Source organism: Octopus sinensis, linkage group LG4 (assembly GCF_006345805.1).
Source record: "Octopus sinensis linkage group LG4, ASM634580v1, whole genome shotgun sequence".
NCBI lineage: Eukaryota > Metazoa > Mollusca > Cephalopoda > Octopoda > Octopodidae > Octopus > Octopus sinensis.
In genome coordinates, this window is record NC_043000.1 from 67,801,754 (window position 1) to 67,814,590 (window position 12,837).

The 12,837-nt window shown below is 39.8% G+C and overlaps 1 protein-coding gene across 6 annotated transcripts in view; it reads right to left on the minus strand.

Moving 5' to 3' along the window:
• Positions 1 to 8,400: 8,400 nt before the first annotated feature.
• The window catches only part of LOC115210355 (recQ-mediated genome instability protein 1), a 59,282-nt gene continuing 54,845 nt past the window's right edge, over positions 8,401 to 12,837 (minus strand). For all 6 annotated transcript variants that reach the window (XM_029778906.2, XM_036502106.1, XM_029778905.2 and 3 more), the window contains 2 exons: positions 12,324 to 12,377; positions 8,401 to 8,660 (listed from right to left, as the gene is read on the minus strand). In XM_029778906.2, the coding sequence (XP_029634766.1) occupies positions 8,496 to 8,660; positions 12,324 to 12,377 (219 nt within the window). In that variant the 3' untranslated portion in view covers positions 8,401 to 8,495. The remainder of the gene's footprint in view (positions 8,661 to 12,323; positions 12,378 to 12,837) is intronic.

Below are 12,837 nucleotides of genomic sequence, written 5' to 3' on the forward strand. Positions count from 1 at the left end.
CTCATACACACACACACACACACACATTTACTACTTCTCTTACTTCATTCTCTCTTAACCGGTTGCGTTCTTTCAAATGTTTCTATCGGTGTCATTTTGGAAAAATAAATAGATACTGTTAGTCTTCGGTGAAAATTACAAATACACCATACTCACTAAACACTATCTTAAAGTACGTTTTTATGTTATTGAATTGCTCTAAACGAATCTGACAATAAAAATGTTGGAAATTTATTTTTTTTTTAAGATATTAACAAAATTTGTCGGATCTATTTTCATGCCGTCGGAGCTACTTTTATATCTGTTTACGTCGTTATGTGTATGAATATATTATTAAATGTACTGTTGTCTGATATTTTACGCATGCATAGAATTCTTGCAATAACAGACGTAAAAAAGTATGAAAATTTCAGAAACTTTACGCATTCAACTGCATGAAAATAGGTTCGATTGATTTTATTATTACCTTAAAAAATACTAAATTTCCGACATTTTTATGGTCGAATTCGTTTACAGCAATTCAACAACATAAAAATCGCACTTTAAGATAGTATTTAGCGAGTATAGTGAAATTGTAAATAAATACACATGATAAATATTTACAATTAATACCATGAAAACTTCCCGTTCAGAGAAATTAGCTCAAATACTAGCTGAATTGTCTCAAAATTTTCACTGAATAATTGTCATAAATATTCACGCTTTCATCAGTACACTATGCCCAGAAAAGAAAGGACAACAACCTGTCCCGAAAAAATTCCCGTTCACAAAAGATTACTGAGCAAAGACAACAGACGCTAATTGAAGAAAACAGACAAGGACTTAGCTCTTCTCAATGTCTCGAAATAAAGCGAAGGAGAATGCAAGAAACCCGTGCAATGGAAACGCCAGAAGAAACAGAGGCACGGAGAAATGCAAATCGGCTGAGACAGGAAACCCGTGCAATGGAAAGACCAGAAGATTCAGAAGCACGGAGGAATGAGAATCAGATGACAACACAGGAAACCCATGCAATGGAAAGAACAGGCAAAAGAGAAGCACGAAGGAACGTGAATCGGCTGAGAATACAGAAAAGCCGTGCAATGGAAACGCCACAAGAAACAGAAGCACAGACAAATACTGATCGGCTGAGGAAACAGGACTCTAGGGAAAATACGTCGCTGCCACATATTCAGCAGCGAAAGCAAACAACCAGGCACGATACCAATCGAGACTTCGTCAGCAAAGAACTGACACTGAGAGAATGGCTATGGAAGTCGATGTGGCAGATTTTCATGAGAAAGAACGAAACCCAAGTCTTATGTTGCACTACTGTGGAAACATTTTTAACAGAACATGCCCTGACTGCAGAGCTTACTTTTGGGATGCTGAGAAAACTACCCACTGCTGTGGCAAAGGAAAAATTAGCCCCCAGAATTAATAGCTAAGTACTATAATGTCAGTCTATGCGGTCAAAGGTTTCTGATCAAAATTCGTGACTAGGATAATTTACTGGCTATGGTTTCGCTTGGGACTGGATAATCCACCAGTTGGACCACAGGGTGATAGCACTTTTATGCCTACTTTCAAGATTCAAAGAAAGTTGTACTACTGCTTAGGAAGCCTCCTACCAGCAGTAAATAGGAAGCCAGTCTAGGCACAGCTCTAATTCGTTGACACTGAAAATGAGATGAGAAACAGGTTGTCATTCAGAGGAGCTAACAATAACCTTAATGAGAACATCCTGCTAGACTTGCAGAAAGCACTACATTTACACAATCCATATGTCAAAATTTTAAACAGGCTATTGATATAATCAAGGAATACCCTGCACCAGGAAAATGGTCTACCGGTGATTTATAAGTCATGACAAACGGCTTATTCCTACTGGGTCACATGAGAGAACCTATAATCCACCGACTGCATCACAAGTTGCTGTGATCATGGTGGGATATACCTATAATCCAAGCATTAAGCCTGCGGACCTTGTTGTGCAGTACAGAGAGAGAGCAATGGGAAGTTAGACTACATTAGTCAAATCCACAGAAGCTATGGCCCTCTTCATTAAGTACTTGTTTCCCTATGAGGAAGATGGTTGGAATGTGTTCTTGAAAGACAATGACCAAAGCAAAAACATCACTGAATGTGACTTTTATTCTAATCAGCTTCAGGCAAGAAAGGACAAGTTCAATGGCATAATGAAAAGTAGACGTCTGATGCAACAATATGCAGTAGATCAATATGCAAAGATAGAGCAAGATCGATTACACTTCCTGAAAACTAACCAGAAACAACTTAAGGTTGAAAAGTACCAAGGCCTTCTGGATGCTATTGCAAATGGTGGCATGAATGACGTAGGGTCTAAAATCATTCTTCCACCATCACATACTGGTTCTCCTCAGTTTTACATGGAGTGTTTCCAAGCTGGAATGGCTCTGGTGAGAGAGTCTGGAAAGCCAGACTACTTTATCACTATGACAACCAACCCGAAGTGAACTGAGATAACGGAAGCCCTGCTTGGTTCTGGGAACAATGGGCATATATAGGCTTTGGACTCAGGGTATAAGGATATGAAAGGAATCCACACTGACAACGTTGTCTATAAGGGAATTCTTTAAGAAAATTATAGGTGTAGGCGTGGCTGCGTGGTAAGTAGCTTGCTTACCAACCACATGGTTCCGAGTTCAGTCCCACTGCGTGGCACCTTGGGCATGTGTCTTCTACTATAGCCACAGGCTGACCAAAGCCTTGTGAGTGGATTTGGTAGACAGAAACTGAAAGAAGCCAGTCATATATATGTATGTGTTTGTCTGTATTTGTCTCCTCACATCACTTGACAACTGATGCTGGTGTGTTTACGTCCCCATAACTTAGTGGTTCGGCAAAATAGACCGATAGAATAAGTACTAGGCTTACAAAGAATAAGTCCTGGGGTCGATTTGCTTGACTAAAGGCAGTGCTCCAGCATGGTCACAGTCAAATGACTGAAACAAGTAAAAGAGTAAGTTTCACTTTTTACTTTCAAACTATGAACAGGAGTTTAGATATGTACTAGCTGAATCAACCACCCAGAGGGCGATGATTCATCTAGTTTTTTTTTATAATTTTGTAATATATACATTATCAGTTAGTGACATTTCAAGTCGAAATCCAACAAAATGCTGATCACAGCGCTAAAACATAACTTCAGTATCAAATGTTCAGAGATTTAAAGGATTGAAGCAATTAATGAGTGAGAACAGGGATTAATTTAAGCAAGAAATATGAAACAAACCACTAAAAATCTCTTTTTAAGTAAAATGCATGCATATTTTAGATCTGAGAGTCCAATCATTCTTTAGAAGAGAGAAGTATAATGAACAGATGATATCTCTTTAACAAATTCCTATATCACAGACAAAGCAGTGCTAGCGACTTTTCTGCAATTTATGCAGAATTAGAAAATTCACTAAACCAACATTAATATTACTGCATTTTACAATTTGCCACCATATATGTTTGCAATTAGTTCAGTTATTGCTTGTTTATCATTAGGTATATAGCTCTAGGCACAGTTTCTATGACTGGATGCCCTTCCTAACAAAGAAACCATGCCAAATCAGACTGGAACCTGGTGCAGCTCTGGTCAAACCATCCAACTCATGCCAGCATGGAAAACAGATGTGAAATGATGATGATGATGAGCTATACAAGGTAAAAATGAGTGTCATATACTACTGCCTTCTAGAATCATACAACTTCTTAACTTTTTGCAACTGTAACTATAAAATACACAGTCCATTCTGTGTTTCAGTTAATTTTTAAAACAATCAAAAATTTAGAATAAGATTTTCTTTATTAAAAATGATGCTTGAAACAAAATATATAACAAATATCATTCCATTCCCTGTAGCTGGTTAGATGGTGGGGAAAAAAAGGTGAATCCACTTTGAAAGTAATTGCATCAACAAATGTTACCTCATTCAAAATGGATGTAAAACAGCAAAACAAAAAAAAATAATGACAATAACAAGGATTTCTTACATTGGTGCAAACTTATTGGAGGCAACTGCTGATTAAATTAACTTCTTTACTGGTACTATTTTACCATTCTGGTAGAGATTGTAAAGTAAAGTTAATCTCAGAAGTACTTGAACTCAGAACAGGCATAACTAACATTGATTTCAAATATTTGTACAAGGCCAGCAATTTCAGGCAAGGAGTTAAGTCAATTACATTGACCTCTGTGCTCAACTGGTATTTGTTTTATTGACACTGAAAGGATGAAAGGCAAAGTCAACCTTGATGGAATTTGAACCCAGTGCATAAAGAAGGACAAAATGTCACTGAGCATTGTCAGCTCACAACCTTATAAACATAACTAATACAGGCTTAAATTGTAAGGCCAACAATTTCAGAGAGGGGTTAAGTCAGTTACATCAACCCCAGTGCTCAACTAGTATTTGTTTTGCCGACTCTGAAAGGATGAAAGTCAACCGTGGTGAAATTTGAACCCAGAACATCAAGACAGACGGAATGCCACTAAGCATTTTGCTCAGCATGCTAACAGTTCTGCCAGCCCACCATCTTAAAGGCATAACTAATATTGCAAAATATTTTATTCAGTGCTATGATTCTGTCATCTACTACCCTCTTGATGATGATGAGGATGACAATCATTTCTAACAAAGATACAAATTTTGGAGGGAGAAGTTAATCAATTATAACAACCCCAGTACTTGAGTGGTACTTTATCAATACTAGGAGGATGAAGCATAAAATTGACCCTGATGGGACGTGATTTCGAAATGTAAAGAGCTGTAACTAAATGCCACAAAAAATTTTGTCCAACATTCAAATGACTGTAAATCTGAAACCATGCCAAATCAGACTGGAGTTTGTTGCAGCTCCCCAGCTTGTCAGCTCTGGTCAAACCATCCAAGCCATGCCAACATGGACAATGGACATTAAATGAATAATAATAATAATAATAATAATAATAATGTCTTTCTATTATAGGCACAATAGATATGAGATGTCAGGGGAAGAAGCAAGTTGATTACAGCAATCCCAGTACATGACTAGTATTTTATTTTATTGACCCCAAAAGAGTGACAAAGTTGACTTCAGCAGCATTTGAACTCAGAATGTACAGAGCCAGAAGAAATGTGAAGTATTTTGTCTGGCACGGTAATAATTCTGTCAGTTCACCATCTTAATAATAATAATAATCATCATTTAACGTCCGTTTTCCATGCTAGCATGGGTTGGACGGTTCGACCAGGGTCTGGAAGTCATAGAGGCTGCACCAGGCTCTAGTCTGATTTGGCAGTGTTTCTACAGCTGGATGCCCTTCCTAACACCAACCACTCCGTGAGTGTAGTGGGTGTTTTTTGCGTGCCACCGGCACAGGGGCCAGTGCGGGCTGGCGAATGGCCACGATCGGTTGGTGCTTTTACATGTCACCGACACGAACGCCAGCCAGGCGGCGCTGGCATCTGCCTCATTCGGACGGTGCTTTTTACGTGTCACCGGCACGGGTGTCTTAACTACAATTTCCATTTGAATTTTTATTTTGATGTTGATGTACTTGACTCAATAGGTCTCCTTAAGAACAGGTCACTCAACAATCCAAGGTTAGCACAGCAGGCCGTCCTGCGAGCCATGAACTCACTTCATTTGTCGGGTCTTCGAAGTCACAGCATATCTCCAGAGGTCTTGGTCTTTTGTCATAGCCTCTGTGAGACTCAGAGTACAAAGGCCATGCTTGACCACCTCATCCTATGTCTTCCTGAGTCTACCTCTACCCCAGATTCCTTCAACAGCTTGGGAGTGGCACTTCTTCACTCATCTCACCTCATCCATCCGTAGTACATGACCATACCAACTCAATCGTCTCTCCTGCACGCTGTATCCGATGCTTCTTATGCCCAACAATTCTCTCAGGGCGCTTACACTCTGTCATGCATGGACACTGACATTACACATCCAGTGGATCATGCTAGTTTCATTTCTTTCAAGCCTACGCATGTCCTCCACAGTCACAGCCCATGTTTCACTACCGTGAAGCATGGCAGTTTGCACACATGCGTCATACAATCTACCTTTCACTCTGAGCGAGAGGCCCTTTGTTGCCAGTAGGGGAAGAAGCTTCCTAAACTTTGCCCAGGCTATTCTTATTCTAGTGGTAACACTCTCTGAGCATCCACCCCTGCTACTGACACCTAGATAGCAGAAACTATCAACTACTTCTAGTTTCTCCCCAAGAAGTGTAATGGAATCTGTTCTCTGAGTATCAATGGTGTCTATTGCCCCTGTGCATCTGCAGCACACGAAAGCTATCTTCTCAGTTAATTTTCCTTTGATGTTGCTGCACCTCTTATGTGTCCATAGCTTACACTGGGGACATCTTATGGAGTTTCTACCTACACCTTTTCTACAGATCAAGCAGGGCCACCTACCTGAAGGGGTGTGTGATGAGTTTGCCTTCCTACTTACTAGAACTTTGGCCTTTTGATTCTAAACCTAGCTTCCACAACTGAAATTTCTTTTCTAGTTCTGATAGTGATTCTGCTACGAGGGCTAGGTCATCAGCATAGAGGAGCTCCCAGGGACAACCCGTCTTAAATTCTTCTGTTATTGCCTGGAGGACTATGATGAATAGAAGGGGGCTGAGGGCTGAGCCTTGGTGGACGCCAACTTCTCCCTGGAATTCTTCACTGTACTCATTGCCTATCCTAACCTTACTAACAGCCTCTCTGTAAAGGGCCTGTACAGCCCTTATTAACCATTTGTCAATCTCCAGTTTCCGCATCGCCCACCAGATAGGGGATTGGGGGACCCTGTCAAAGGCTTTCTCTAAGTTCACAAAAGCTAAGTATAGGGGTTTATCTTTGGCTAGGTATTTCTCCTGCAGTTGTCGGACTATGAATATGGCATCAGTGGTTCTTCTGCCAGACACAAAACCAAACTGCATCTCATCTAGGCTAACTCTCTCCCTAATTAGTTGGGCTATGACCCTCTCCGTGACCTTCATTACCTGATCCAGCAGTTTGATACCCCTGTAGTTGTTTCTATCTAGAGCATCACCTTTACCCTTGTAGCAATTGACTATGGTGCTGCTACGCTAGTCATTGGGTATGACTCCATCATGAACTACTTGGTTTACAATGCGGGTGACTAGGCCGTAGCCCACACCACCAGATGTTTTAAGCATCTCAGCAGTGATTCCTGATGGGCCGGGGGCTTTTCCTGACTTCATACCCTTAATTGCCTTAACTACTAGGGAGCTATCTATACAGATAGCTGGTCCTTCTACTGGGTCAACATTTGGCAGGCTCTCCTCCTCCCATTCATTCTCTACATTCAGCAGTCTTTCATAGTGGCTCCTCTAAGCCTCTTTCTTTTCAGAATCACTTAAAACAAGTGCCCCATCATCCATTCGAACACATTTCTCTCCTGTGACATCGCAATTTTCTCTCACACACTGTCTTGCAATCCAAAATACCTCAGCTCTTTGGTCCTCACGTGTCTGGACATTGGCAAACTTCTTTTCCGTTTCGCTCTTGGCTATGTATACCTGCTGCCCAGCCTCCCTTTTGGCTACCTGGTACCGTTCCCTGCTACCCCCATCCTTCCAGGCTTTAATAATAAATGCCCTGATGCAGTACCAGGCAGTGGCTCTCATGGCTTCTGATCTTAAATGATTGGAAGTCTTATCATGTGCATTGTTTTGTCTTGGTATAAAAGATGGGCTACAGCAAATATTCTGCAATACCACAGATTTGCTTCTCGGTTGTTTGACCTTAACCAGTTGAGCATGTTCCTTAGTGGCTGACGATATGTGCATCTCTGATCATGAGCAGAAGTAGTGGGGGAGCATCACAGCCATGTGTTGAGAGGGATTCTGGAAATATGGGTGCACCATTCAACATCTTTAAACAAACCTTATTCAGGGACCTTTTAAGCAGGATGGATTACTCGACTAGAAGGAAATTCTAACTGGGTCCCACCTGCAAAGTCATGTACTGTTTATCTTGATATGAGAACACCATGTCGTGCACATATGGTTATGATGCATGTGCCTAGTGTACCCTTATCATACAGATAGTCATGATGTATATACTGGGCTTTGTATATTTTACCCCAGTGTCACTTTGATGCCATGCACTGCTCTCTAACTCAATAATAATAATAATCCTTTCTACTGTAGGCCCAAGGCCTGAAATTTTGTTGGGAAGGAGGTAGTTAATATCATCAACCCTAGTACTCAACTGATATTTATTTTATCGATTTCAAAGGATGAAAGACAAAGTCAACCTCACTGGAATTTGAACTCAGAATGTAAAGCCAGAAGAAATGCTGGTAAGCATTTTGTCTGGCTTGTTAATGATTCTGATAGCTAACGACAACGATGACAACAACAACAACAAGAAGCACAAAGCTAGTTCATCCCCAGTATTGGCTGGTGCTTTATTTTAGCAAACTGAAAGAGTTGATATGATAATGAAGCATAAAAAATGTGCAGATCTAAATATCTATATTCTCTCTAACGCAGTAGCAAGATGTGTCTGCAACTGGTTGAGAATTTCTGTAGTGATTGGATGAATTTTAGTTACAATTGGATGAGAATAATTCTGGTTCATTTCAATCTCAAATATGTTGTACAAATTTACAATCTTCACTTGACACTGCTGAAGACCCTGTAACATAAAGAATATAGCAATATAAAATCACAACATATGACATAAGTTAATTCAAAACATTTGTTAACAACTTGATTATTTATACATGAAAAAAAATAATAAACAGAGAAATAATATTAAAAATCATTATTTGCTCTGTGCACAACAGTAACTAATGATTGAATCTGTCAGAATGTATAAAGAATAATTATGCAAATCATCATTTCAGACTGCACTGTACACAATGCAAATAATGCTTTGTTTTCTTTTGTTTTATTGGTTGGCAGACATAAGCACTGATCAGCAAATGGTTTGTTTGTTGATATGATAAACAAAGCCAGTAGCTTGTTTAAGCTCAAAGGTGTGGGTACTTGTGGCTGACAAGACACAAAATGTTGAAACACTGGTGTCCCAGAATCCCTTGCACCAATGAGCCAAGTGCATTTCACATGTGACATGCACAACTGGAAACAGTATATCTGTGTTTAAATCAACTGAAACATTAAAAACAAAAATGCAATTCATTGTTTTAGAAATAATGTAGTTTTTTTTTTTTTAAACATAGAAACTGTTCACAAAGTTCTTTTTCCCATGTTATACAAACCCAATTCTTTGTATTTTAGTAGACTAACATTGGGCTTTTTGGTTTTGTTATCTTTCTGTTTTTTGTCTTGTCACCATTCTATAGCCTAATTTAGATTTCCAGTGTTTCCAATTAGTAATTATTGCTAAGAATTTTGTTTTACAGTTGATTAGTATGAATAAAATAGGCTAAAATACCAGTTTTACATATTTTATCTAACTGGAAATATTTGGCCAAAGGAACCTCTAACTGGTCACTCAATCTGCTGAAAATAGCAAACAAATTTCCTTCAAACTACACCTATCATAATAGAAAAATTAAGAGGAAGGACAAATTAGATAAAGTAGTCCTAAATACCCCTAAGAAGAGAGAAAGGCCACAGCTGTTTTCTCAGCCATGAATAGAGGTTAAACAGCAATATCAACAACTAAAGATATTTTTCTACAGCACAGATTATACCATAACTGCCATGCTATTATCCTTTTATATATTCAAATATTTTATGATGCAATATTTAATGTTATGTGTGGCTGTGTGGTGAAGCATATATATATATATATATATATATTATATATATATATATATATATGTATATGTATATATACATATATATATATAGTGAGAATTTACAAAAAAAAACAAAAAAGGACAAAGATGGGTGTGTAAACAACAAACAGATGTATTAGTTTAGTGCTCAGGAAGTGAGAAAGTCTTTTACGCTTCGAGCCTATGCTCTTCGACAGAAAGGTACACAGAAATAAACAGGGAGAGAAAATAGAAAAAGGTTTAGTGGCTAGTGATCTACCATGGTGAATGCCAGACAGAGGGGTCACACAGGAGAGCTAAGAAGAAGGGATGATAATAAAGTAGTGGTGATCCGAAAATAAAGGTGCACATGCATATGTATGTACGTGCGGAAGGGGGCTGGTGACATTGACATGTGCCTGTGTGCATGTGTAGGTGTGTGGATGATGGTGTAGATACTGGGAAGTGGTCAGTGCTAGTGTGTGCAGAGTGGTGTGGTGGTATGTTGTGGTGGTGTGTGGTGGTGGTGTGTGGTGTGGTGTGGTGGAGGCAAGAGTGAGGGATGGTGGGGTTGGAATGTGTAGGGATGGGGTAATGAAGGAGGGGTGATGATGAAGGGAGAGGGGGAAGGGAGGAGGTGGGTAGGAGTGAAGAGAGGAAGTAGGTGCCAGAGCAAGAGAGGAGAGGTGGGTGGGAGGAAGTAGGTGTGAGAGGAAGAGAGAAGGAGAGTTATATGAAGATGGAAGGAGAGTTGAGCCCATGTGGCACAAAAGAGCAAAGAGAGAAGATTAATCCCTGCTCACGGCAAAGATGGGAGTCCAGATGGCCCCTGTGCAAAGACAATCCAAACACAGACAGGTGTTGTAAAGAGTGACCAGTAGAGTGGAAATAGCACAAGACCGGGGTGTGATTGCTGAATCGGATGTCTTTGAGGTGTTCTGCGAACTGGTCAGCCATGCATCCCGTTTGACCGATGTATAGAGAAGGACAGAGAGAGCAGGAGATGCAGTAGATGACGTTGCTAGAAGTGCAGGTGAAGGAGTCAGTGATATGGTAGGGTCAATGATGAGTGCCTGTGAGGAGGGTGGTGCTGGAGAGGTAAGGGCAAGTGCGACAGCATGGGCGGGAGCAGGGGAATGAGCTAGGTTGGGAGGTTGGGTTAGGTAAGGAGCTGTGGACCAAGAGGTTTTGTAGGTTGTGGGCTCGTTTGAAGTTGGGGAGGAGTTGATTAGGGAAGATGTGCAATGTGGAGTGGTTGACTGGAGTCGCTGGAAGGCTTGGAGAATGGTGCGTTGGAGAAGGTGGTGGGGTGGTAGGTGAAGGGAAACGGGAGACGGGTGACAACAGGGCAGGTGCGGGGGTAGAGAACAGATGCACGGTCCATGGAACATGCTCTGGCAAGGGCGGTGTGGATAGTGGTGAGGGGATATCCACGTAAGATGAAGTGTCGAGCCATAAGTTGAGACTGAGTCTCAAAGTCATGGTTGTCACAGCAGAGCCTGTGTAGATGGAGGAATTGGGAAAAGGGGATGGAGAGCTTGGTATGTTTAGGATGGGAGGAGGAGAAGTTGAGGCATGAGTGTAAGTCTGTGTGTTTGTAGTGGATGGAGGTGGTGAGAGTAGAGCGATGAATGCTGACCGAAATGTCAAGAAAGGAGACTGAGGTGTCGGAGATAGTGCAGAAGTGGAGGGCAGGATGGAAAGATTTGACAAAAGAGAGGAAAGAGTCTAGATGTTCGCGGGAGAGTGAGATCACACCGATACAGTCATCAATATAATGACTGTATAGTACAGGAGTGGGACCAGTGAAATCTGGGCCTCAACATAGCCAATGAACAGGTTCACATAGTTGGGATCCTTTCTTGTTCCCATGGCCACTCCCAAGACCTGCTGGTAAAAATTACCCACGAATGAGAAGCAGTTAAGTGAGAGGACCAGTTCAGCCAAATGAAGGAGTGTGGATGTGTCAGGTTGGGGGTTGGGTCAAAGGTCAAGGAAATGTTGGAGTGCATGCAGCCCCTCGTGGTGAGGAATCACTGTATATATATATATATATATATATATATACATATATATATTGTATAAAGGATCATGGGTAAGGTCAAAACAATGCAAAGTAAATGCAAGGTAAATCGCAAGAAAACAAATATGTGAATACAAGGTAAGTCTACATTAATTCACATATTTGTTTTCTTGTGATTTACCTTGCATTTACTTTCCATTGTTTGGCCTTACCCTCAATCCTTTATGCAATATACTCTACACAAGGCTTCATAGTAATTATTCCCCCCCCCACACACACACACACACTCACACACAGATAGGACAAATGATAGCAGGCTGTGAGAAGACAATAATGAATAAAAAATATGAAAATCTTTAAAAATATTTTTGTTCACCAAAAACACACTAAAATTGCACTAAAAAGATTAGATTTTTCTTTCATGAATAGCTAAATAATATTAAAAATAAAATTAAACATCATTGATTACTTTTTAAATTGAATGTTAGCATGATTGGTGGGTTATTTTTGTTCAAAAGTATAAATAACTTGTTAAAGAAAAGGATCTGACCTGGTGAAGTTTCTGTTTTAGGCTTGAATCGGAAGCTGAAGCAGCATTCATTTTCTAAGTAAAAATAAAATATCAGAATTAAACCTCGAAGAATAATGGGAAAGCAAAGGAAATAAATCAGGAATTTCAGCAGGAATCTTAATGGTAAGATGGATGCTATGGTCAATCTGTATATTAGCAAACTAACAAACTTGCAAATAGATGACAAACTGAGTAAAAATTAAGAAGCTTTTTTAGTGACCTGCATCTACTAGTTTGATTTCTCCTAGGACTGTTATTTCTATATATAAAATCTTTTATAAAGCAGAAGATGAGAGGCATTGTCACTAGAAATACTTCAAAATAGGAAATGATTTGAAGACTAACAAAAAAAAATTGACAGGTTGGTTTTCCTGCACTATGGTTCAAAATGTGATGTTCTCACTACTGAGATATCCACTCAAGTATCACTAGAGTCAAGTTGAAATATTTCATTTTACATTAATATCCTCTTGAAGGAAGTAGTATCCTAATT